Genomic DNA, 24,998 nt, shown 5'->3' on the forward strand with positions numbered 1-24,998 from the left:
AATGTTTGATCTCCTTTACAGCCCCTCCCCTGCAACACGCGGCCTTATTAATAACCGTTTTGATAAGCGTAGGATTTCCCCGGGCGGAGAAGTGAGACATTGTAGGTGAAATGTGACAGCGGGACCCTCCCATCTCTCTCTCTCCCCTTGTCTTTATCCTCCTCTGTCGCTTTGCCTTTTCGGGGGAGTGGATCCATCCAATCCATCCAGAGACAATGGCATTTTGTTCCTCTTTTTGTCCCTCCTGTCGACCCGCATTCCTATATCGCTGAGCAACGATAGTGCGCACTAAATGGAGAGGAGTTCCTCCCGCATCCCGGCTATTGTCCGGCACTTGCCAGGGGAATTTAAGGTCTTGCACACATCGCATTTTGCTGATTTATTTAAGTGAAGGCAGACGGTTGAAGCCCTTTATTTGTCACATAATTACGAATTAACTGCCGCTTTACACGAATTAAAGGCCCATTATGATACTGTAAATCACAGGTTTGGGAAAGGTGACTGCAGAGGCTGGACCTGCAGGCAGCAGGCCGCATCTGGATGGAAGCTGTCTGCACAATGTTGCATCTTACTTTAAAGAAAAAATAATCTTTCGATTATTTAATATTCTCACATCAAAAAAATCCGTCAGTGGCTTCTGCGCAGCCAGCTGGAAGAATTAAAGGATGTTGAAACTATAAAAGAGGGGGCGCTTCAATAGCTGGTGGACTATGGCACAGGGACTATAGACCACAAGAATAAAGAGCGGCTTCAGTGAAAGAAACCGATGGCTAAAAGCTATAATTGTATTTGCCTCGGCGAAATATCAGAAAAGACTTCTCGTTCCTTTGAGCGTTATTAGATTAATTCCCAGAGATGGTTTCTTTTCTCGCTGCCAGACGCGTGGAGGGAGGACGGTGAACCATTTGGCTCTTTGGTTTCAATAATCAAATTAACCATTTGGTACAACTTTTTGGGTCCCAGCTCGTGTGTGTGTGTGTGGAAAGAAAGAAAGAAAATATAAAAAGAAAACATTTACATAATAGGGAGCGGGTTGTGTCAAGAAAGAATTAACTTCTTTCTCCTGCTCTCCTGATCCCTTCAGAAGACAATTGTACACACGGAAGAAAAGGCAGAAACACACTGCAACACGTCAGCAATTGTGGAGTCAAATAATTGATGGTAAATGCGAGGAGCGGGTCTGCTGCTTTCCAAACACATCACAGGCACCTTGCAGCCTGTGGACAAATGAGAGCTGGAACCATTCTTCACCTTTTTGTGATATATTGTGGAGATACTGATATGTTTTTGAAAACTGTGATTAAATGTTATCTAGGTATTTAGATATTTATTCTATATTTCAATTTCATACTTCTATTTATCTTTAATTTCTAATGTCTGTAACAAAAAAGAATTTCACCTCGGGGATGAATAAAGTGATTCTGATTCTAAAGGCTAATTTGCACAAGAATGACGTCACCTATTTAAATGTCCCTGTAAATATTTTACAAGCAATATGAAAAGAGAAAATTAGATTTAATTATGATGAAAAAATGAAATCAACAAAGGTGTGAAAGAAGTCAAATAAAAAAAATCTATAATAATCCTGTAACACATGTTGTAATATCCAGTGTCCACACTGATGCCACATGATTAAAAAAAATACCGATATACTCCAAAGTATTGCGCATCATATTCTCAGTCCCTATAGGATTATTATTGGAATATTATTTTACGTACCGTCACCACACATATCAGCCACATGAACAAATTCAAACATCAAACACTCATCTGCTGAATTTTAATGGACGCCATAATGCCTGTTGCTCCTGATCCGATAATTTGGAGGGAAAAAAAGCGCAAAGGACTTGAACTCGGTCCAATGGAAGAAAAAAAAAAGCAGCAACACACTTAGAGTGTGTAAGCGCCATACAAAACGGCTCACCTTATTACACAAACCGAATTAACCACTCAGCCAATATTGTGAGCCTAAGAGCTCCGATGACTGCCTCGCCAGTTCGTTACTTGCATTAGAAAGATGTTATTTGCCAAATAAACGGAATAATGAAAGTAATAAAGACAATTACAAACTCATTTGAATCCTAAAAAAACACACACACACGGAAGTTTAGAGGAGGTGCTGCAGCACTGAAGGGACGTTTAGGAAAACGTCTTGTGTTTTGCGCAGATTTGAAAGTTTTCCCTTTATTATGGTGCGTAATTTGCAACATGTTGGACTTTTGGCTGACAGGGACGACCGCTTTCATTCATTTGTTTTCACACATGAACCATAAAGGGAACTATAAGGATGTTATATGTGCTATTTTAACTAAAGAGTTGCTGTGGAGGTGATTGGTGTGAACACACTGAGGGAAATGTGAAAATCAGCCAGTGATGTGAAATAATTCACCTGAATGTTTCTGAGTTTTCTCCTAAAATAAAGAACAGAAATCATATTAAAAACAGATAAAAAGGTGCTTTTACCTCTGCAAAAATGGGTCGTAATAACCGATAAACATGGAGATGTTCACTGCAGAAGACCAGACACAAAAACAGTCAAAAAAAAGCAGTCGGAGCAGACGGGCAGAGAGGAAGAGGCAGAGAGGGAATACTATGTGAAATCCTGCCCAAGGTATACGGTCGCTTAAAAGGCTTAAAAGCTTGGAGAAAATTGGATCAGGGAGAATCGTCACCCAACTTTCATTATTTCCAAGTGGTGTGATTGAATTAAAGGGCAAGATGGTGGTTGGAGAGGAGTGGGGTGGATGGGTAGAGGGGGTGGGCGGCGGCGGTGGTGGTGGTGGAGGGGGTGCGTAATGGCGTGGTATTAAATTCTAATTAGAGATGCAGGGGATCAATGATAGGGAGGTTGGACAGCCCGGGCCCCCAGTGCCAGCCCAATAGACTGATGAGTTATTGTCATGTAAAAAAGCGCTAGCAATAAGACCAAACGCTTTGCTATTGTCCAAGCGGAAAGAGCCAAGTTTATTATGAGGACTATATGCTCTAGAGACCTCGGGCTAGGCGGCTCTTAGGGGGCTTTTCATAAAACAGGGCTAGGTTCCTATAAAGGAGGCCAGTTTTGGAGCAGGCGCTGAGCAGTGAACATCTACCCACCCGTCCAGCCTTCTTCCAACCAGTGCAAACCAAACAAGTCATCTTTCCCTCCCCAAACTCAGACCGCGCGTCTTCCTCCTTTTTGTTTTTATTATTTTTTTTTCTTTCAGACCCATTTTTTTTGTGGGTTTTCTTTGACGTTTTTTTTCCAGGGAAGTGCAGCTTTCTAACTCTACCGAGCCTTTTCAAATGTATAAAATGGAGTATTCTTACCTAAATTCCTCTGCCTACGAGTCATGTATGGCCGGGATGGACACATCGAGCTTGGCATCGGCCTATGCGGACTTCAGTTCGTGCAGTCAAGCCAGTGGGTTTCAGTACAATCCCATCAGGACCACTTTCGGGGCTACCTCCGGCTGTCCGTCCCTCACGCCGGGGTCCTGCAGCCTGGGGACCCTGCGGGACCACCAGAGCAGCCCGTACGCCGCAGGTAAGAAGCGAGCGGCTCCGGAGTCCTCAACCTCGGTGTTATTATAGGACGCCTTGATTGCATTTGAAAATGGAAATGTGTTTAGTATTTACCAAACGAAATTTGCTTACACAAATGAAAGAATTTATCACGTTAGAAGCGATTGCAGGCAAGCGGTAATTCGGTTACGGGGTTATACTATCCCAGTCACACCCAAAACCGCCAACAGAATTATCTTAAGCTGCCAAAATGATAGGCATAATTTATTTACTTTGCGATGAGACATAAAGCTTCGAAAATAATTAGATAACCAAAGACTAAAGCTCATTATTGACACCGAATTGGAGTTACAGTAGCAACACGCGGGGCGGATGGGAACATTATGACAACTTCTCAAACTTGAGCCTCAATCTGAGGAGCAACAATTAGTTTAACATTACAATTAACCGCATCACAGGTCAGCAACGTTATCAATTCTGAACTGATTCACAGGTAATCAAAGGCATAATACAATTGAAAGCTTCAGCCCAGCGTCCTTAACCGGATTTTATACAAAATATCGAATTTGAATTTACTCCTGTTTGACAACATCACAATTACACACGCTCACATCTTCCCATTACTGCACTGATAAGACCGCTACACACCCAACAGCAGTGACATTTTTCATTTTCTTTTACAGTTCCATACAAACTCTTCACGGATCACGGCGGACTAAACGAGAAGAGGAAGCAGAGGCGCATCCGGACCACGTTCACCAGCGCCCAGCTGAAGGAGCTGGAGCGGGTTTTTGCTGAAACACACTACCCGGACATCTACACCAGAGAGGAGCTGGCACTCAAAATCGATCTGACTGAAGCCAGAGTGCAGGTACATAACTACCGGCTCTCCACCGGGCACATGCATGCTGCGGTTACGCACGATGAGGCACAATTTACGCACGATCAGGCACAATTTACGCACGGGTGGAATTATAATGCAAATAAGAACAAAAATGACAACGCGTCTAATTAGTCATTTTTAAAAGATTTCAGTGAGGTTAAAGATGTTCTGGTTTGAAATGACGCATAGTGATGTGCACATGTTGCGCACTAATGCGCAGAAAGTGGGTTGTGTTTCCTTCAGGGACACTTTATAGATTAGGTTCCATTCTAAAAATACGGGTCTGGTGCCCTGTAACCGCAGCAATTTAGAAATTAGATATGAATGCTGACATGCACCTTTAGTGTTTATTTTGGTCACACAAATACCTTTTGTCAATCATACAGGTGTGGTTCCAAAACCGGCGTGCCAAATTCCGCAAGCAGGAGCGCGCAGCCGCAGCGGCGGCAGCGGCTGCCAAGTCAAGTTCTGGAAAGAAGTCCGACTCCAGAGATGAAGACAGCAAAGAGACCAAAACCACCGACCCAGACAGCACAGGAGGCCCGGGCCCGAACCCGGTACCCACCTCCAACTGCGGCGGACCGAGTCCTACTGCAGTCCAAGTCAACACCGCCGGTAACGGTCAGGTGGACCAGGTGAAGACCTCCGTGTCCACCGGCATGGGAGTGACAGCACCGAGCCAAGGCTGGGCCACCGCACCGGGCACCATCACTTCTATCCCGGACTCACTGGGCGGGCCCTTCGCCAGCGTACTGTCGTCGTTGCAAAGACAGAACGGAGCCAAAGCTACATTAGTAAAGACCAGCATGTTCTAATGAAGCTTGACAGCAGAGGAAACGACTTTCCTCCATCTCCGGAGACTGAAAAGCAATCACACCCAAGACAGACTGAAGGACAGTAAAACGCAGTTAGAGAAAAAAGATGACTCCTGTTATTTGATTTTTACGCCTTGCGCCGTTTCTTGTGGCCACGTTGACAGTTTCGCTGTAAAAAAATAACCTCCTGGACAAGTCCTACAGTCTCATAATAACAATGTTTTTCTTTTCTTTTAAAATAAGCGGGATGATGTTTCCACGTGGACTGAAAACCTTCAAAAATAAGATTTGTCTGTATAATACCATGAAAATAATAATAATAATAATCTGCTGAGATTATTCACGCACGCATAGATTCAACATTTATCACCCTAATCTTGTTTTTTTTTAAGAAAAGAAAAACATGTCAGGCTGAATTCTGGACGGAGTGGCTTGTCAGGATGATTATTTGTTCGTTCAGATTATGAGCAGACGCAGACATTGGCGCAGTGGAAACGCGCAGTGTGCAAAAGGAGCCTCGTTCTAAAAATGTCAGAGATCAACAGCTGCTGTGTTTGATACTGTAACGTTTAATATTCATGACCCTACAAAACCCACGGTCTGAAGCAACGAGACGCGTCCTGCTTCTTCTTCTTTTTTTGGTTCCATATAGACACGACCTGCTGCGTGGAAGCGGCCTCTTACAGCTGCAGAGCTTTTTTTTTAATTTCTAAGGCTGAGAGTTTAGTTTCTTTAAATTATCGATATAAACACAATTATTTCCTCGAGAGAAAAAAAAATGGCACAAACTACTGCAATGTTCACCTCTGACAGGAAATGTGTATGTTTTGTGTGTCTTTCTACGGCAGTGTTTTTGTGGCTCAAACTGTATAGTGTTAATACGTATTATTGTCTCCTATAGTTGATCCATAGGCGCCATACTCCCTCGTAGATCGATCATAAAAAGTCTTTTTGATGTTTTACAAAATTCCCTCTGAAGAATTTATTTTGGGTAAAAAAAAAAAGGGGGAATGGATGCAAACATTGTATTTATTTCTATATAATTTGCATGTTGTCTCTTTGTCTGATTTTTACAATGAGTTTCCTCCCATTTTGTGAGCATTATGTAACATGTTTTGTCCCGGATCTGAAAGTTATTTATATGTAGGTAATGAATGCTTATATTTAAGAAGGAAATATTTCTACATGTGCACATAGTTTTCCAGGGTGTACCATTGAAATGATTGTTGATGATAAAAAACTAATAATAGCCCGCGTTGTTTTGTGATCTTTTCTTTGACAACAATTTTTTTTTTAAATAATTACAATTATTAAACATGTTTTTTTAGTGATTTTCTTTTTATAGAATTTGAGGTTTGAAGGATTTCAGCACCAAGGACAGCACCGCACAACTCATTCAGATCAGGTGTTTAAAGGAAAATGGAGAAATGGAGGTCAAGGGGTCATTTTACATTGAATTCAACTGTTTTCTAAACACTAAAGAAAAAGAACATGCTGGTCAAAACTGAAAATTAGTGACATTATAAGACATATTTTAAAGCTCCATGTCCATAAAGCAACACTTATGTTCAGGAATACTTACTTAAATAAAGGGTCATTTTGCAGGAAATAATTACAAAAAAGATAACGTAATAAAATAAAATAAAAAAAAGATTCTGAGATCAGACTGTAGCACAAGTACGAGGATTTATGACCTTATATAAAATAAATAAAAGGTGAGTCTTGCCAACAAGGTTATGAAAATCGCAGTATATTTTTTAATATACTTACCTATTTTCTTTTGTTTTTACAAATTCAAATTCACCTCAATGTAAAAACATTGAGATGAATTTGAGTTTGTTGTCTTAATTGAGATATTGGTGTGATAAGCGGTTGTTTTAAAGTCACATGTCACATGTCAATGAGACTCAAAGATATCAATAATGTTCTGAATGGAATCACAAAACCATATTTTACACAGAACCTGAACGAAATTTCATCACGGTCACATTTGACGTAAATTATGTTTTTTTTTTGTTTTGTAGAAAATGATGAGCCAAAAATCCCGTTTTAATTTATAACATTTTATTTATAAACATACAGTATGCTGTAAATGCCGTTTGCATTTAAACATCAAATGAATCTATATCTCGGAGAGTGAGAGAATATTACAATAAATACAGAAGAAGAGACGTCAACGGATTCCATTCCCCAACTATCCTGTAAAGAAGAGCTCCGTCTCAAAGATCCCGCTATAAGAGACTCAGCTGAGATTTGTATTCACTTACTAAATGAGGATTAAAATAAAAATACACAATCGGAACAGAAGCTTAATAAAAACACTGTAGATCAGAGATGACCCGCGGAGGAGGAGGGGAGGAAGCGTGGCTATAGGACGCAGGTCAGAGGGAGGAAGAGGAGGCTGCTAGTCTGCTTCCATACAGCAAATCATTTGGTTTTAGGCTTAAACGTGCATTTATTTTAACTGTATTTTTTTTTTACATCCACAACACATAGCGGAGCTCGTCTCATACAAGTTTTTTCTTATTTTTTTTTTATTTTATAGAAGCAATAAGTGACTTAAAATGTGCAGCTGGCGGCACAGATCTTTATAGTTTTCATCCCACCGAATATTGCACAGATGCAACTGCTGCTGGTATGTGTTCATATTACCTCTGCCGTGTATCTAGATGTACTGGTGATATTTTTTTTTAATGTATAAATGAATTCTATCTCTGAGCAAAATTACCTCAATTAATAGCATACAGAAGTCTATATCCCTCTAGAATAAAACAACATTCAAACATCAGCGCTGTCCCCTGCAGTAAATACACTGAATTCTCTTTGCAAATAGGCAAATATGTAGTCTGCTCTCTGCACTGGTTATTTCACTAGAGTCACAGAGGAGTACGTACGCTGTGTCTGTGAGAATAAACAGTACTTATCAAATGAAGCAAAAGCCTGATGTGAGGGAGAGTTTACATTTTGGCCAGGTCCCTCCCTGCACCCCTCTAAAAAAAAAACCATACAAATAAGGAAAAGTCAAACACCAAACAGCAGCTGGTGTTTCCCCCCCATCCCCTGCATCACCTTTCTTTCCTAAGGCACATTAAAGTCTTGACTTTCCAAGCCGACAGACCGGACGAAGAACAAACCTGTCGTGAAGGGGGGGCGTTAAGTTATTAATATTTCTCAGCTGAGGGAAATTTAAAGAAATCAATCCGAGCTGTCAGACCACATATTCTCTCTTTTCAGATTCTTATTACTAAAGCAATATTCACATTTTCTTCTCCAGCCTGAAAAATATACTTGACTTTCTTTTCATACGTAGACATCAACACGGTGCATCTGTGTGTTTGAAGCATCTGCAAACAGTGTTTTGTTTCCCCCAACATGGCCGCCGCCTCTGAACAGTCTCCATCCTTCTCTCACTGCATGATGACACATCGTCTGTGATGCTATGAGGACCAATCAAATCCAGAATTTTGCTGCTCACGTATCAGATGACATAAACATGAAAGATGTATATATGTATGTATTGTGTTTTTTTTCGACTGTCCTCAGATATTCCCATTTGGCCCACATGATTAATCTTCAATGGTTATTTTAAGGATGCAAGGATCCCGACACGCTGTGAAGGACATGATCTGCAGATAATGGTGTTAAAACAGGAACCCGGGTTTCTTTCATCCGTGAACCTTGTGCGTTTTCAGGAGAGCGTCACAATGTGGTTGGCTGTCCGGCCGCTTGATGGGAAAAAGAGAGACAGAAACCCACAATTTTTTATAAACCACAATTGTTTTTTTTCCCCCCCTTGGTATTTTAGGTTCAAGGACAAGCAGCTCTAATGAAAGAAAACCTTCTTAATTTGAGAGAAAGACTCAGGAATCTTCTAATAGAGGCTCTAATTTGATTTTGTGGTTTCCTGATCCCCAGATAATAACGGCTGCTGAGAGGTCATTGAAACTTGAGCTGTCATGCAGTGAAGGTGAAGGAGACGGAAAGTTACCGTCGTCCTCTTGCAAATGCAACATCACCCGCACCTTTCCTTCCTGACACAGCTTCACTGTCTCTGACAGTCCGTTATTAAAGCTGCACCGAGGAGGGTTTTCATATTAAAACACACTTGTCTTACCAGCCTCACAGCGGGGCTGCAATAAGGAGCTCAGGTTTATACGCACCTGAACATTTTAGTATTAAAAAAAAAGTGTCAGTTTTACTTTGAAAACAAAAAAATCATAATAATATTTGCGTGTTTTTAAACCGGGTTTTATGAACATTGTATTTACTGCTGGTGCTCATGTTATTAAAATATTCATCTATGAAAACATGAAATATGGCCAACAAGAGCAAACAATAAGGGAGAACACTATGTATCCTCTCTCCCTAAATGCAAAGCTGATCTACTTAAGACAAGACCACGGTCGAGATTCATTCAAATTTTGATATTAAGATGGAAAATCGGGAGTGATAAGGCAGAGAGAGCGTGACAAGGACATGCCACTGAAAGTAGGAGGGACTCACAGCGGGAGCGGATGTAGCACTGGTGGCAGTTCAGGAGGCCGTTCCTGATCCGGACGTCTGTCCCCGTGGTCGTGTCGCCTAACTGCCCCTTACACACCCCACACTGAGGACGGAAACAGGAAGACAGGAGGGTATTTGGATTATTACCTTTTACTGTTATCACTGTGTACAAAGCTGTACTACCTGTGTGTCCGGGACAAGCTGGTTAGCAACACAATATATGTACAAAACAACATCATACCTGTAACTTTTAGCTTTGTGTAACAAATAATTCACTGTTAGTAGTATTTTCTGTCGTGGATTAATCAACAGCTGGTGAGTACTTTCAGCAGCTGGACACTATGACCAGAAAAATCATGACTTGCTAATAGAATGAGCTGATTCTTAGTTAAATTTGTCAACAGGAATGGATAAGAAATGATAGAAAATATAGCTGAGAGCTCAGTTTGAACCATTTTCTTTTCAAAAACCAACCTTAAAGCAGTGAATGTGGAAGTAGAGGCTGAGGGTCTCTATGATCATGGCTGCCCCTTTCCCCAAAGGCTGACCGCAGCTGGAGCACAGTTTCTTCCCACTGACAGACCTCCAGAACAACAAAAGAAAGATGATGATCAAAACATCAGCTAGCACCACATCTGCTATCTTTCAGTGAACAAAATATGTAGCTATAGCTTGTGTCTGTGCATTCGGTTTTTGTTTTTTATTGATTAACTTTGTTTTAATTGATGATAATTCAGGATGTGTGTGTGTGTTTCGTCTGCACAGATGACATCACAGCTATCCCGTTCCTTGCGTGTCTCCTCAGTGTGCTATTTTTCATATGCTCATAATTGTATTTTAATGACATCTAATCTTGGAGGAACAGCACTGGAACATTTTGGCTCCTGGATAACTCATGGTTCTGTGAATGTGCTCTGTGCACAATAAGAAACAGATTAAATAAAGTTAATGAATAAACCTCTACTTCTTCTCGACTCCACCTTTCTGTTTATTGCATTGAAATTCCGAGCAGGTTGGAGGGTTCTTGCTGTGATGGTACATGTTTATGAGATGGGTGGAGAAATGTGGGGGAGTGGAGCAGAAAATGACAATGCAGAAATGAACTCCGTTCCCTCTGTGCAGGCCTCTTTGTGATGCAGTACCTGTTGGGTGGTGGAGGCAGCGTGTCTGGCGGTGATGGACATGCTGCCGGGAGCTTTGATGAGCTGCGGCCAATGTTATTATCAATAGGGCCGCTCCTGGAAATGGACAGCAACATGCAACATGATGACTCACAGATACAGCAACACTATTGGCTGCCGCAGTCCGACGCGAACCAATCAAAGCCAGAGCAACAGTCAAATCTACAGAGTGATGTTGAGGCAGATCTAACCTCACTTTACTCTTCAAAACGTAGAGTTATGTGTTACTTTTGTGTACAATTCTACTGGCAATGTTAAAATGACACAGATGTGGCAACAACATTACTGTATGTGGAGGAGACAATGGAGGGAAACACAGGTACAAGACGCCACCTGCTGGCCAAAATAGAAATTTACTGAGATCAAATCAGAGCTCTGTTGCTTCTGATGTTTTTAAAACTACTCTGCGTTTTCTATAAGGGAAATGAGAGCAGATGAAAAAGCAATGGTTGCACTGGAATGCTTTTCCTATGGCAAATAACTGGAAGATACACATTATTAATTTTCACACACCTTCGGTCCCCTGCAGGCCGACTAGGCTTGTTATCTGCTGTGAGCGGTTGCTGTTTTTTCACTGGAGTTGAGGATTTGGTCGGCATTTGAGGAAGCTTTTGGCCGTTCTGAAGGACTGTGTCTGCCTGACTGGTGCTCTGACTCATCGAGCTGAAAGGGAAATATTATGTCAAAAATACATACTAAAACAAACAAAAAAACAAATAAGAGAGACGGTCAAGATGTAATTTAGAACAAATCAGGTAATGTTAGAACTTCATCTAAAAGTGTTTAATGTCTCATACACAAAAAGCACAGTACAGCCTTCTGACTCGATGCGGATTCTAAAATGTTAACATAACATTTACTGCTTTGAGCAGCTCTACCTTCTGCCTGTTTTCATGCTGTCATCAGCGGTGCTGATGTCACTGGTCCTGTCATTTTCTTTCCGCTTCCACTCTGCGCTCTCTGTGCTCCCTCTCTGTCAGCCAGTCAGAAACAGCAAGCAGTTATTTATACAATCGGTTTGTAAAAACAACAGTGTGTGCATAAAGCCTGACTTCAGTTCTCTGTGCTATAGAACTCCACTGTTGTCATTAAACTACTAAAAACACGTCAAAGAGCCATGCTGTAACACATTTATCACAAAAAGTATGAACACTATAGATGACACAGAATCAGCGCTGCAGGTTAATAACATCACTTTCAGGAGAGTACGGTCTGTGAGGGAGAGAGCACCTTATTGCCATTATAATGTGACCCACAGTTCCTTATATCTCTGACAGCTGTTGTGACTTTAAGTTGTGTTCCTTTTCATTCGTTTTTGCACGAAGTTGTCTGCAGTAAGGTTATCTTTACTTCACGTATCTGCTGCACATCGTCTGCGTGGGGAGATGCTTTGACACAAACTGTATATCCGATGTGGAAACACACACGCTCAGGGGGAACACTGTACTCTGCTTAAGAAAGTCACTGCTCAGGGACTCGAAAGGATGGCGAGGCACATCTTACAGGTCCTGAAGTACAGGCACACTTGCCAATGAGTGGGATTTTTCCTTCATGTTGCCTCATTCGCACTACTGGGTAGCATTAGTGCTTGCAGCTGCTTGGAGTTGCTTAGGACAAATGGCTCTATCACATTTGACAGCACATACATTAGACGTATATTCACATGTCGTATAGGAATCTGCACCAGACCTTTATTTAAGTCCTAAGTCTGCAGGTCAAGAAGTAGCAACTAAGAATAAACAGACCCACATTTGTGATGTGAACATGTGCAATCACCTCACGCCAATGGAAACGACTTAATTTACAGGTGGTTAGACTGACTAAGACTAAACTGCAATTACCCCTTTGTGGGACAAATAAAGGGTTTCTTAAAGCGTGGTCCCTGTATTTTGTTTGTGATAAAAACATGTGAGTATGTAGCTCAGGAGAGAACACAGTGAACTAAAAAAGGCTTGTTGTACTAAAACCATCCTGAGCTAATAGTGCAGTATATGTGTGGCCATAATAAATAAGCAATTCACCGACTGCCTCTCCAGCAGTTCCTGTTTGCGTTCCCAGTCAGCCAGTGAACGAACAATTGTGTCCTGAGGCCCAGCGGCTGAGGAGAGTTCCCCTCGGCTGGGGGAGGGCAGGGCCGAGGAGCGGGGCGTCAGAGGTGCTACAGTTTCCTCCAGTATCCTACGCTCCTGTTACAGTTACACCAGACAAGTTTACACTTTTCACCTGTTCCTCTCATCCATACAATGTATTTTGGTTATACTAGGCTGAATGTACAGATGTACTAACACAAGCCCTCACGCATGCGCACACACACACACACCTACCTCCTCATGGTACTTCCTCTCCTCCTCTGCCACCTCCCTCTGTGCTTTCTCCCACTCCTCCTTCAGCTTCTCCTGCTCACGCTGGTACTTCTCCTGTTACCATGACAACAGACACATAACATACAGCACAGAGCCTCAACAAAGAGAGTAACACAACACCGTCTGCAGGTGGACTTTTTTTCGCACAAGCATTTCTGGCATAAAAATGACTTTGAAACATTTTTCATAGAGCTTCAATCTTTTTTTTTTTTTTTTTTTCCTGAATCAGTTGTTAAAAGTGTACCCTGTTTGATACAGTCCAAGAAGGGACAGAGCTGGTGTAACACATGTGTGGTGCTCTCAGTATGTACTTTAAAAAAATGGGACAGAGAAATTCTGTATCCACTGCCATGACTGAGCAATTGCTCAGATGTGACATTTGCTCGTTAACAATTAAAGGCAAACAAAAGAGACGAGAAGCAGGCAAAAGCAGAGCATGCAGAAGCTGCTGAGCACCGGGTTCCTACACAGTTGTCGCCTTCATATATGCATCTGTAAAACATGTCTACAAAGAAGACAACACAAACAGTGTGTAGGAACCCCATAAGAAGGCCACAAATTAAAGATTTAAAAGAAGAAGAAACATAAGCAAGACAGATGACAGACCAAGACACACAGAAACAACCAAGGAGGCAGGTAATGAGCACACTGATGCACCAGACATTCATCCAGTTGAACATATCTCATCTCAAACAGTCCTGCAACACCCAAACATAAGACAAATCTGCTCTCATCACTGTGTCTTTACTGTAGATGAGTACAGCTGGTCATGGACAGAACCATGCCCTTAAGCAGACTGGAGATGTAGCTGGTATTGGCTGAGGAGAGAGAGGGTGATTTGGGCGGCAGCAGCAACAGCAGCAACCTGGGACCAAGTCCTTGCCTCTGCATGTGCATGAGATGAACAGAGTGAGGAAATTAAACCAAAACAGAGGTTCTTAAAGAGTGCACAAAACCGCCACCTAGTGGTTACAGTGTGGTAGTTAGGGGTGTGCTTTTAGTGGAGGATGCACTCAATACAAAACAAATAAGAAGGCAAGCTTATTAGGTAGCAATGAAATGCGGTTAATCCTTTTGCCTCTAAGTTGAGCACGTCAGTGACTGTCAGGCAGAAGCTTGCTGTGCAACTTGATGACTTAATTTTTTTTTTATGGTTTGATAAGAAGCAGATGCTAGCAAATCTAGAAATGATCATTGGCAAACTTCACAGCTGACTGAGGACAACCATGTATCTGAATACCATGCCAACAAACCAAACTATCATGTGAGAGGAAGAAAAAATATTAGTTCAAAATTAGGGCTGTCCTTAAAATTCTTTTCCTATAGGACATGCAGCTACTGAAGACATTTTTTTTAAGCTAAAGCTCACTCACACTGGTGCCTTACTAGGCTCACTGTGCTCCATAACAAACTGAGCTAACATCCTTTGCAGATTCATGCACCATGCTCAACCCCTTCAAGGTAAACTGTGTACCTGCAGCATGCGCTCTTGCTCTTGCTGCCACCTTTCCTGACGCTTTCGCTCCTCATCCGGGTCCCAAGACCAGCGGTCACCCCGCCTGGCCTGGGGCAACACCGGGACCGACACCTGATAGACCCCGACCGACATCACATCCATCCAGCAACATGCACAAATACATAGGAATATTCATGCACACATTAACACCCGCCCAGAAAAACCATTCAACACCGATGTGCACACACATCCACCACACAGAAAAAGAAGAGGAGAAGGAAGGAGACAGAAATAGTTGGTCTACCACAACAGCACTACTCCAATGCTAGCCAAAGGACTCCTACTAAGGAGAGAGAAGACAGAAAAAGACAGAGATGAGCCTAAATGAAAAAAAAGCAGCCATCGACTACAGCATCCTCATCTGGCATGCTACAGCAACAGCTCTGTGTGTGATACAATAAAAAAAAACTGAGTGCAGCAGTGTGACAAAGGGTTGGCCATGAGCTGCCATAAAGTGCTAAATTTAACACCTAATGTGACCTACAAACACATCATATTTATTTCTTGATTAGAATTATACATGAGACAAGGTGTGGGTATTAAACAGAGGAACTAAAAGAGGACATTCAATCCTTTTTATTATGTTCTGGGTCTGTGCTCTGTATTTGTCTAGGTGAGAAAGTTTTTCGTTTTTCGTTTTTCAGAGAGAGTGATTCTTTTTCAGCAATAAACTAAACTAGTGATACCTACTGTAGCGCAGGAGGTGATAAAGCCAGATGAGAAGCAGTAAAAAGGATTTTCAGTCAAATGATTTTACTCACATTTTCACTGCAATCCTTCTCCAGGTCTTCTGCAGAGTGAGGGAAAATCGGTTAGAACTGAAACTAAATAATCTTGATGATATAAACACTGAGGAAAATGAAAACACACCAGGTGCTGGTTACAACCTGTGGAATAAAAGTGCTAAAGAAAGAAGACAAAAGAGCACCATAACAAATGAGTCCACCAAGAGCGACACAAGGCATCTAGAATGTTAAATTAACCATAAGTAGCACTTTTCTGGCTGTTTAACTTTTACTGTATATTGATCTTCTGGCGGATTTGGCTGAAATTTTGTCACTGTCGATGCATAGTGAGCCAATCCAGCCTGATGTTGTAATGTAACTTTTGGTGGAAAGGCCAGTAAGCAAGCATGGATGTAAAAAGTAGGTCACCTAATTCAATATAATGCTTGAAAAAAAAAAAAATCTTTTAAAGATCGTCTAACCAGCATGATGACAACACAAACTCTGACGATTACAACTGATGAACCACACCTAGGACAACTCTGCACTTCTCTACTTGTGCATAGTTGTAGGAGAAATGGAAAACAAAACACCACCAATCATTAACAAAATGTTGGAAATGAAACAAGAAACAACTGACGGGGCTTAGGGGCTGTTAAGCCCATGAGGAAACGGCAGGGAAACCCTGTGCACCAGCACAAGAGGGTGGAAACATGATCTCCATGAATGGAGGGGTTTACCTGATGAAGCGAAGAAATCCCAGCGTAACTTAGGGTTGCTGGTTGCCAGCGGTGACCTGACACTGATAGCAAGCTCTATAGCGAAATAAAAAAAAAATGCGAGTGGAAGGAAAAAGAGGGAATTTGAGAGGAAAGGGAAGGAGGGGGAAGAAATGATGAAGGATAGATGTCAAAACCAGCAGCTAGAGGGCACACAGAGAATTAGAGAAGACAATCTGGGGTTTTCAGTATTCCTCCTGGGATACCATAGTGGAGATGGAACTTATTAAAGAAGCTGTTATTCAGATTAAAAAAAGGTAAATGTGTGTGAGTCTTTAAAACTCCTAATTTAAGGTAATGAAAAGAAAACTCAGTTAAAGGCAAAAAAGAAAAGCAGCTGCCAAAGAGCGATATGTTAACCAAACGCATAAAAGAAGAAGATGTATGGAAGAGAAGCTGCTAGCTCGGTGTCTGATGTTAGACAGTATTCACCTGCTGTTGACTCCTTTGGTGGGTGATACCCAAATGATCCCAGCGCAGCTGCATTCATCTCTGTTCTCTGTGAGCACTCCTGAGAAACAAGAGCTCTCGCCTGCAGGAAGATTTTAGGTTATTTGTTAGACGATGGGCCGATGGTTTGACCTTTGATACGTTGAATTATTTATTATTTTTTATGAGTCTCGCCTGGGAAGTTACAGACAGATCCTGCTGTGTGTTAACCCCTGCCTGGACAAAGAGGCTTTCACTAGATGTTTCAGTCTTTTCTTGTTCTTGTTTGGCTTCTGAAAGCAAAAAACATTGGTTATCAACAGAAGTTACTGCAAAAAAAAAAAACATGCTTGTACTAAAAAAGCTACCACAAGGGGTCAGCATATCAACATGCTGGCCAGACCTGCAGGAGGTGCTTGCTGAACTGCAGCATTTGGCTCTTCCTGACCTCCGGTCTTCCCGAAGCTTTCTTCTGGCTTCTGCAACTCCTGCAAAAGTCATAGAGAATTATCTGTCTGAATTTTAAATTGAGATCGGCAGATCAATTAGTCTATGTTGTGCAGTAGGTTGTGCATCAAAAACTACTACTCCTACTAGATTGTTCAGTCATTTTGGTACTCAAACTGTTTTAGGTAAAAAACATTTGTCTTACTGTCAAATGGGGTTTCGAGTTTAATTCTTAAACGAATCAACTATAAAAAGATATTAATTCTGACCGCTGGGAGTGAGGTGGGCCGGCTGAGTGGTGTCAAATGCTCCTCCTGGATGTCCTCAGAAGCTGCCTCTGTGCCACCTTGTGTCTTTCCAGCCTTTGTGGGCGATGAATCTTCGGCTTCGGCGCAGGTGTGTCTGGGTGAGGCTGCTGATGAAGCATCTATGGTGCCGTTTCTGGTCTCAGGGGGACATGCCTGGAAGCGAAGAGGAGATTCCCGTCCTTGATTCTCTGGCGTGGTGGGACTGTCGTCGTTTCTCATGTCACCGTTTAATCGAAGCAATCCATCCACCTGGATCAAAACACAAGTGTTAATGTTTGGTTTGCATGTATGTAAATGTGTCATGACCTGTGCTGTTCAATCAGAGGCATCTTTCCCTGTGATTCAATAATGTGTGAGAACTGCATATACAGTATACAGCACATCATAGGATGTGATCATCACATGGCCACATGGCACTTCACTTTGTACGGTCCAAGGGAAAACTGCCTGAATTTTAAGCTACTATCAGTCTAACAAGTGTCATGGCTAAAAACCCAGTGGCAACATTTGAGGTCATTACAAGTCTCTCCTCCCAGTTAGCTATTAGCTGTTCATCTAGCTCACAGCACCATGCTGGCCTCTATGACAAAGAGCCAGTAATATATGTGCGAGGAGCTGCTAGCAAGCGGTAACTTAAGACACAGTGGTAGAGTTGGGTGAATGCCGGCTCTCAGTCCGCCGCCCCTCTGCCTCCACCTTCTCATCCCTCTCCTAGCAGCCTGTGTGGGCTTTCTTTGTCCGCTGGGAGCCCACTTCACATTGAGAGGGTCCTACTTGTCAACTTCTTAAGTCAATAGGGAACAGAGGGCTCCATTCAAACCCAGGCTCCACTCAGACTCCTGACAAGAAATTCCAGAAAAGCGCTCTGCTCCATTTGGTCTGATAATAACCGGCCCCTCCTTCCTCACTTGACCAAAACATAAGCTCTCATTTTGAATATTCCCATTTTTTCTAGAAGAAAAAGGAAATGGATCCTGAGGAGGGTACTAAACTGAAACATTACATGCTTCTTCAGGGGTAGGGGAAGTCTTGTGTTTTTACTACAAACCAGCAGGCTCATCACCATGGCAGTTCTGTGGCATTCTAATGTAAATGCCAAGAGAGCTGGAGGGGAATTTACCCACCATTTACCAATCAGCAGGAAAACTGTACCCAGATGTAAAGTGGTCAAGGCCTCAATCAAAGTTAAAGGAAGCAAATCTCAACTCATTTCATGTATGTGTGGAGAAAACTCTTAACTGACATATGGAGCATGAACAGCGTGAAATGTAATTCAGAGTATTTCAGTTAGCTGGCATTTCAATGTAGTTATTTCAGACAGTTCACAGACCTTTGTTCAAAATGTCTGTCAGCATTGATTTCATTGTTGGCAACAGTGGTATATCTGACCTGTTCCTGCAGAATCAACCTCACCTTGTTGTTCCATGCATCAGATGTAGGTCGGGAATGGAAGTAAGGCTTGGGTGTCAGCAAAGGCACGGGTTTGGGGGAGAGTGCTTGTGTTGACGGCGGCTCAGATGAGTGAGAGCGAATCTGAGGCCGCTGGTGTGTGGATAAGTCTTTGGGAAACTCCTCAATTTGGGCCTCAAAGGTAGATGTGAACTTTGGAACTGGGGCTGACTGCTGGCGCAGATACCTCATGGGCCCGTTGGGGTCCATGTCGACGGGTTCTGGGCTTGTGGGGGAGGCCGAAAGGGAGATGGGAAAAGGTGAGCAGGGAAAGGAGGGGTCTGCAGATATGCTGCGATCCAAGAGCTTCGGCAGCTGCAGGCGTTCCAAAACTGTCTCACTGATAGAGAAACGCTGGGCGTAACGTTGGAGAATGGTAGCTGCCTCTTCTGGACTTCTGGCTCTTTTGTACGCCAGTCGCAGCTCCTCCTCACGGCGCTCCCTAATAAAGAATAGATATCCTTTTACTGCACTATTAAATCTTAAACAAGTATATGTTCAGTTCCAAAATATCCTAATCCTAATAAAATCATGCACGGGTAAAGGAAATCATGCAAATCTATAAACTGCTTGGCATCAAATCAAAGTTTTTTGCTGCACATGACTTTAGTTTGAAGCAGGTATGAGCATAAATCTTATTTCAAAAGATAATTTTTTTCTACTTCACAACCACCCCCAGAAATCTGCTCTTCTTCTTTGGCTTTCTCTCTGAAGGAGACCTACTTAAGATGAACTGCAATAGGAGGTGCTGTCACCTTTGTGCGCGCTGACAGGAGTTATAGGGTACATGAAATTCTCATCTCTAAGAATGACCTAGTTTTTCATGGTTCTAATACTACTCATCCAGGTTTTGCTTCTTTTTTTTTTAGAGGAAATCTCATCAAATGGTGTTCACCCACTTGTCCTGCACTATCTCTCTGTAGGTCTTGATGCTTCTTCTCCTCTGAGAGATACAGCCGTCTCCTGACATCAATTGCTCCATCGTCTTCCTCTCCTCTTGTTTTTTGATCAGGTCCTGGGAAATACTTCTCCTGCGATTTTTCCACCGGGCCAGGTCCTAACACACAAACAGATGAAAAGTGAGGTTTGGCTCAGCAGCATTGTAAGACTTGAAGCTTTGTCATTATGTTGTGCAACTGGGGCACAGCTAAATATTAATTTACAAGGAGTCTGCAGCTGCTAAAAACACAGCATATGACGGACAAACATCTGGTGTCATGGAGACAAGAAACTCAATTCCTCATTTTCAACTCCACTCACATCCTGCCAGTGATCCTCCTCTTCTTTCATTTGGTTATACTGGTTGTGCATCAGTTCATGTCGCTCCTGGCTGTGAGGTGTTAAGATGGCCTCATCCTCACTGCGCATATCGATCATACTGACACTCCTGGTGAGGACAAAGAAGAGATGAAGACCATGAATTGAAGAATGATTGCCTGTATGCTCACTGGTGCACAGCAAAACACTGACTAAACACTGAAACTGTATAAAATGTATCGGAGAAACCACATCATTCACAAACAACAGTAGACAAAAGCTCCATATCATCATGAAATGAACCTGTGTGTACACCCTCCTCTCTGAGTAAGATTGCATATCACCTCTTTGAAAATAGCATGTTTCATACAGAAAAAAACAGTTTCATTAAGACATAAATTATATTACAATTAAACAGGAACACATCCTATAAAGGTGTAGGCAGCTGTGATTGTAAAACCTTTCGCATCATTCAGGTGTTAGAAGGCATACAGCAGATACAACAAGTATGATCTTCACAGTGTCAAATGTGATAAAGAAACTTCCTATTGATCAGTAAGTGTTAAAGCATCCAGATAGAAACAGAAAAGGGACATGCAGCTGTTTGGGACCGTTCTCAGTCATGGTCAAATGCTTCATAGAGGCCACCGGATTCAAATAACTGACCAGTGAGAGAAATCTTGTGCCAAAGCATGACTGAATAACCCATCTGCTCACTTTTATCAAAACTCCTGAGTAAACATGCATATGAGTCACCTCAGCCACTTTGGGCAGCAGTGATTACCATGAATGCTTTGTCTTTTTGTTTCAATGGGGTAAATGGATACTGTGCTGGCAGAGTGGTTGTGACACAAGCAGCAGGCAGAAGCACTAAGTTTAGTAAGTCCTCTCCACAGACATGACTGCAGGCACTTGGAATAAATATGAGATAAATGGATTATTGTCAAGCTAAGGCAGGCACATCCAGTGGATTTATTGAAACCACATCTCTGAATCAAGGTCACTGTTAGATACTGTTACAGCACACAGCCAAAAACATCCACTTTGAAGTCAGTTAATTAAAGTTTTATTTACGTTCCGCATGTAGGAAAATCTGACTTATAAGGAGACATTTAACTTTATGTTTTGAAAGAGCTGGCATTTAGATCAGCTTGCAGCTAATGCAGCGATACAGCAGCCCTGACTGGCGGTTCTTATTCCCACTTATACTTTCAGGAAAAGAGAAGTCTGACAGATTACTGTCATTACAGAGAACATTTTGGCTCCATTCCACTCTTCAGTGTGGTTATACAGATTAAATGGGGTCTTACATTTCAATAATTATTGTATTTGTGCTGTAGTTGTTTAACTTAAAAGATAAATTAGAGCAATCAAAATTACATTTGGCAAATATTCCAGTATTGGACTAGATGAGCGGTTAAGGGTGGTTTTACCCTAGTGATCGAATAATAAAATATAGGTCGGCACAAACTACCAAATGGAATCTTTAAAAAAGTACGAAAAATAACACTGACATCATTTTACAACTTCACCCGTCACTGGGTTTAAGAAAGATTATAAAAGTTCATTTCGGCAGATTTTCCCACTTGCATTCAGAAACAGTGGCTGAGTGATTACATGAGTGGCTTTGCAGTGCAGAGCGGCTCTGAGTGGTAATAAGACAACTTACTGTGGATCATCTGACACACTATCAGTGTGGCTGAATCTACAGAAGGCAGGGAGCATGGAGAGAAAGCACAATCACAAATGAACACAACACTATGACATCACAAACATGTCACCCACTCGTGCAAATATCAAAACACAGAGATGGAACACTTAATGGTTTGCTAGCAGGTAATATGTATCATGTGATCAGACAACGGGTTAGTTCATGACAAATTAAACAGAACAATATGTACCAGTTTAGTTTGAGAAACAATCCTTTAAACAGGAGTTCTCTTGTGTGTGTACAAATATATTGGTCAGCTTCTGGGTTGACTGATACAATTCAAACCAAGCACAAGGGGGCAGTCTCATCCAAAACACAGCTGAGAAGAAGTTGACTGCAGCACTGCAAATCAAACAGCTAGCATCAATAAATATGCATATGGAAATGATCTTCCAATGCAGCTGACACTAAACTATTAAAAAAAAACACATGCATTTTTAATTAGACAGCAAAGGAACAACATCAAGGAAGCGGCACTCTTTCTGTCTGTGACCACCACTTGTAGGTTTGGCTTTAACCATGAAGGTCTTTACACACAGCAGCCTCTGTGATGTTGGAGGGTGTGAGAGAATGTGTGGCGTGTGGCTGCTGTCCCACAGCACAAAAAAGGAGACTAAATTAAGAGAAGACCTCCTAAATCAAGTCCAGATATATGTTTTTTTTTTAAAGACACGTTCCATGTGGTATGTTTTAGTAAAACATCTATTTTGCCATCACTTTTTACAATAGATGTCTGCCTGGGCTCTGCATTCAAGCCAACACCACTGCAGAATCTCAGTGAAATATGAATGAAATTATAACTGTGCGATGAAAGATGTTGAACCATCTCAAGTGCAAGATGTTCATTTCTAACTATATTTTGGTTAAAACCTGTAATTTCCCTCTTGTTAAGAACAAACTAGGTTAATAAACACAACCTAAAAAAAAAACAAAAACAGAAAGAAGAGGAAAAGAAAGAAAATACATGTTTCCATGCATTCTGTGTACAATAGCATTTTTAAGTTAGGACTATCAACCTGCATTCATGTAAAAAAAAGTATCATGCAGTCTTCAGGTAGTTCCATTTCATCATCCAAACAGAAGCACTGCAGTTTCAGGTCAAGGTCACATGCTGATGCAGAGTATTCTAAAGCGTCATGGAAAAAGAGGACTCTTTGACTTGAAGATGAATTAAGTAGTTCTATCTCAATGCAGCAAGCTTTCATTACATGTAGTAAGGTTGCTAGATGGAGCTCACGTTGCTGGAAGACCGCTGTCCACCCAAGATGTCCCCTCATTCGGGTCATCCCTTTCACTTAGAGTCCTGCCTTTCCGTCGGCTTGTCTCAGTTGTTGCTGTAGAAATAGATGCCATGGCACTGGGCACAGGAAGGAAGCCCATGGGACTCAGGGTGGTCCCTCTATCGTCTCCCTCTGCATCTGCGACTGCTGGAGAACTGGAAAGTCCCTTCCTCAACCCCACATCCTTCTGCTCTGTCACAGGTGGATGCTTCCCAGATGTGCTGACGGGGCTTGTTGCGATCACCTGGGCGGCTACAGCATTTGGTGCTGGAGTTGTTGAGTGGTGGAAGAGCTCTACTGAGCATGAGCGAGCAGGAATACTGCAGAAGGTAAAGCAAACTAAACCGTTTTACTGCCTGGTTATCATCCTATCATCACACTGCATTCCTCTGGAGGAGCCTAAATGGAGGTTTTTGCAGACATAAATCTTACAAAACAGCGCATGGTCACAAACCCTCAGAGCAGACTGGATGTGAAAACAAATTGGAGTCACAAACTCAAAGCAAAATTCACTTGAATGCTCTGTTTGTCATCCTGTGATGAACAGCTACTCTCTGGGAGGCTTATTATTGGACTGCAAATTGCCAGAATGCATGGCAGAGAGAAACTGGCCAGCTGCCGGCTGTAAAAAAGGCCAAGCTTCAGTCCCAGTCTGCTCAGGGTCAGGGAAGGAAGAAGGCCTCATTTCCTTACATCCTGAGGGGTGTAAGGAAATGACTCTGAATGTGTGTGGACACACACAGTGCACGTTTTGTGTGTATGTATGGGTTTGCATTTGCAAGTGCATTCAGTTCTGTTTCTGGACGTTGATAAGAGTTTGAAAGAAAGGTCATGTGAGTTATTTTTGGAAAGCAAAAGGCAATCAATTGTTGTTCTTGGTCCCTACATGTTATATAATTAGATTGAGATTTTATCAATTCTTTCAGCTGAACTACCTCATATAACTATTATGTACCACTTCAAACATTCTGTTCGTGATATGAAACACAAACAACCACAACAACGCTGGATGTCAACTCTACTTTGCTTTTTACTATACTTTCAGCAAAAGCTCTAAATCAAAGAATGTGTTAATGACTGATTAGCAGCGACAAATCCAATGTTGTAATACCGATTTAAATTTAAAGCATTAACTCCTGGCACCACTAAAAATGTACAGCTTTTGTTTTGTGTCTGGAAAAATTACAACTGTTACCATGTAGAGGAGTGTATATCAAAGCCTTTCACAAGCATCCCAGAAACCCTCCCTTTTTTTTCTTGGAACACAGATATACACAAGTCAGATTTCTACTCTTCTTTTCACTCCCCTGAAATGCTCACAATTCAAGCAATTCCACAACATCCGTGCCAGAAGAAAAACTAGAAACTGGGGATGTAAAATAAATTTCCAACTGGACGGTGAATGAAACGTCAGCCCGACTAGGAAATAACACAGGATAAGGTTGGATTGTGAAATAAAACAAGAGGCCTAAACTAACAATTTTCAAGAGGAAAATACCACAATGATACAGCACACTGAACCTGCATGAACTGAAAAATAAACAATAACACTGTGCCTTGACAGCACGTAATCCTCACATTGTTACCTGAAACCAAACGTATAATGTGTCGCCCCAGGTTGGTCTGACTGTCTAATTTTATGAGTAAAATGCAAAAAGAACATAGAGCCTTTCTAACTTATTTTCCTTGCAGCTCTGGATGAGAACAGCAGTGGAAATGATGCTCTGGTACTACTATACACTGCCAAACAGTAAGCTGTCTGGATTGAAACACCAGCTGTGAAAATGTGAACTATTCTGCACAACACAAATGAAAACTGTTGTCTGCAGATTATCCTGACTAACAGGA

General features: G+C 41.8%; 2 protein-coding genes across 7 annotated transcripts in view; one reads left to right on the forward strand and one right to left on the reverse strand.

The window, feature by feature from the left end:
• The first annotated feature begins 3,262 nt into the window (after nucleotides 1-3,262).
• Nucleotides 3,263-5,628, forward strand: phox2bb (paired like homeobox 2Bb). Its single transcript, XM_028416552.1, has 3 exons — nucleotides 3,263-3,526; nucleotides 4,188-4,375; nucleotides 4,774-5,628. Exons 1-3 carry the CDS (start codon nucleotides 3,286-3,288, stop codon nucleotides 5,200-5,202), a joined length of 858 nt encoding a protein of 285 aa, XP_028272353.1. The 5' UTR covers nucleotides 3,263-3,285; the 3' UTR covers nucleotides 5,203-5,628.
• Nucleotides 5,629-7,303: 1,675 nt separating this feature from the next.
• LOC114442165 (LIM and calponin homology domains-containing protein 1-like) overlaps nucleotides 7,304-24,998 on the reverse strand; it is a 32,191-nt gene continuing 14,496 nt past the window's right edge. For 3 of the 6 annotated variants that reach the window (XM_028415498.1, XM_028415494.1, XM_028415497.1), the window contains 19 exons: nucleotides 23,108-23,470; nucleotides 21,829-21,864; nucleotides 20,163-20,289; nucleotides 19,802-19,959; nucleotides 18,867-19,344; nucleotides 17,415-17,702; nucleotides 17,102-17,186; nucleotides 16,894-16,991; nucleotides 16,702-16,801; nucleotides 15,527-15,555; nucleotides 14,724-14,837; nucleotides 13,211-13,303; nucleotides 12,908-13,072; nucleotides 11,765-11,859; nucleotides 11,400-11,549; nucleotides 10,848-10,943; nucleotides 10,180-10,288; nucleotides 9,706-9,808; nucleotides 7,304-8,927 (listed from right to left, as the gene is read on the reverse strand). In XM_028415498.1, the coding sequence (XP_028271299.1) occupies nucleotides 8,902-8,927; nucleotides 9,706-9,808; nucleotides 10,180-10,288; nucleotides 10,848-10,943; nucleotides 11,400-11,549; nucleotides 11,765-11,859; nucleotides 12,908-13,072; nucleotides 13,211-13,303; nucleotides 14,724-14,837; nucleotides 15,527-15,555; nucleotides 16,702-16,801; nucleotides 16,894-16,991; nucleotides 17,102-17,186; nucleotides 17,415-17,702; nucleotides 18,867-19,344; nucleotides 19,802-19,959; nucleotides 20,163-20,289; nucleotides 21,829-21,864; nucleotides 23,108-23,470 (2,713 nt within the window). In that variant the 3' untranslated portion in view covers nucleotides 7,304-8,901. The remainder of the gene's footprint in view (nucleotides 8,928-9,705; nucleotides 9,809-10,179; nucleotides 10,289-10,847; nucleotides 10,944-11,399; nucleotides 11,550-11,764; nucleotides 11,860-12,907; nucleotides 13,073-13,210; nucleotides 13,304-14,723; nucleotides 14,838-15,526; nucleotides 15,556-16,701; nucleotides 16,802-16,893; nucleotides 16,992-17,101; nucleotides 17,187-17,414; nucleotides 17,703-18,866; nucleotides 19,345-19,801; nucleotides 19,960-20,162; nucleotides 20,290-21,828; nucleotides 21,865-23,107; nucleotides 23,471-24,998) is intronic. The other 3 variants (XM_028415499.1, XM_028415495.1, XM_028415500.1) reach the window with 3 other exon arrangements.

Source organism: Parambassis ranga, chromosome 10, assembly GCF_900634625.1.
Source record: "Parambassis ranga chromosome 10, fParRan2.1, whole genome shotgun sequence".
In the NCBI taxonomy this organism is placed as follows: domain Eukaryota; kingdom Metazoa; phylum Chordata; class Actinopteri; family Ambassidae; genus Parambassis; species Parambassis ranga.

Excerpts from the sequence above, each read along its gene's own strand:
- phox2bb (XM_028416552.1), top strand. The coding sequence starts at position 3,286 with ATGTATAAAATGGAGTATTCTTACCTAAATTCCTCTGCCTACGAGTCA. Across the intron at positions 3,527-4,187 it reads GAGCAGCCCGTACGCCGCAG|TTCCATACAAACTCTTCACG; the intron begins GTAAGAAGCGAG and ends TTTCTTTTACAG. Across the intron at positions 4,376-4,773 it reads TGACTGAAGCCAGAGTGCAG|GTGTGGTTCCAAAACCGGCG; the intron begins GTACATAACTAC and ends TCAATCATACAG.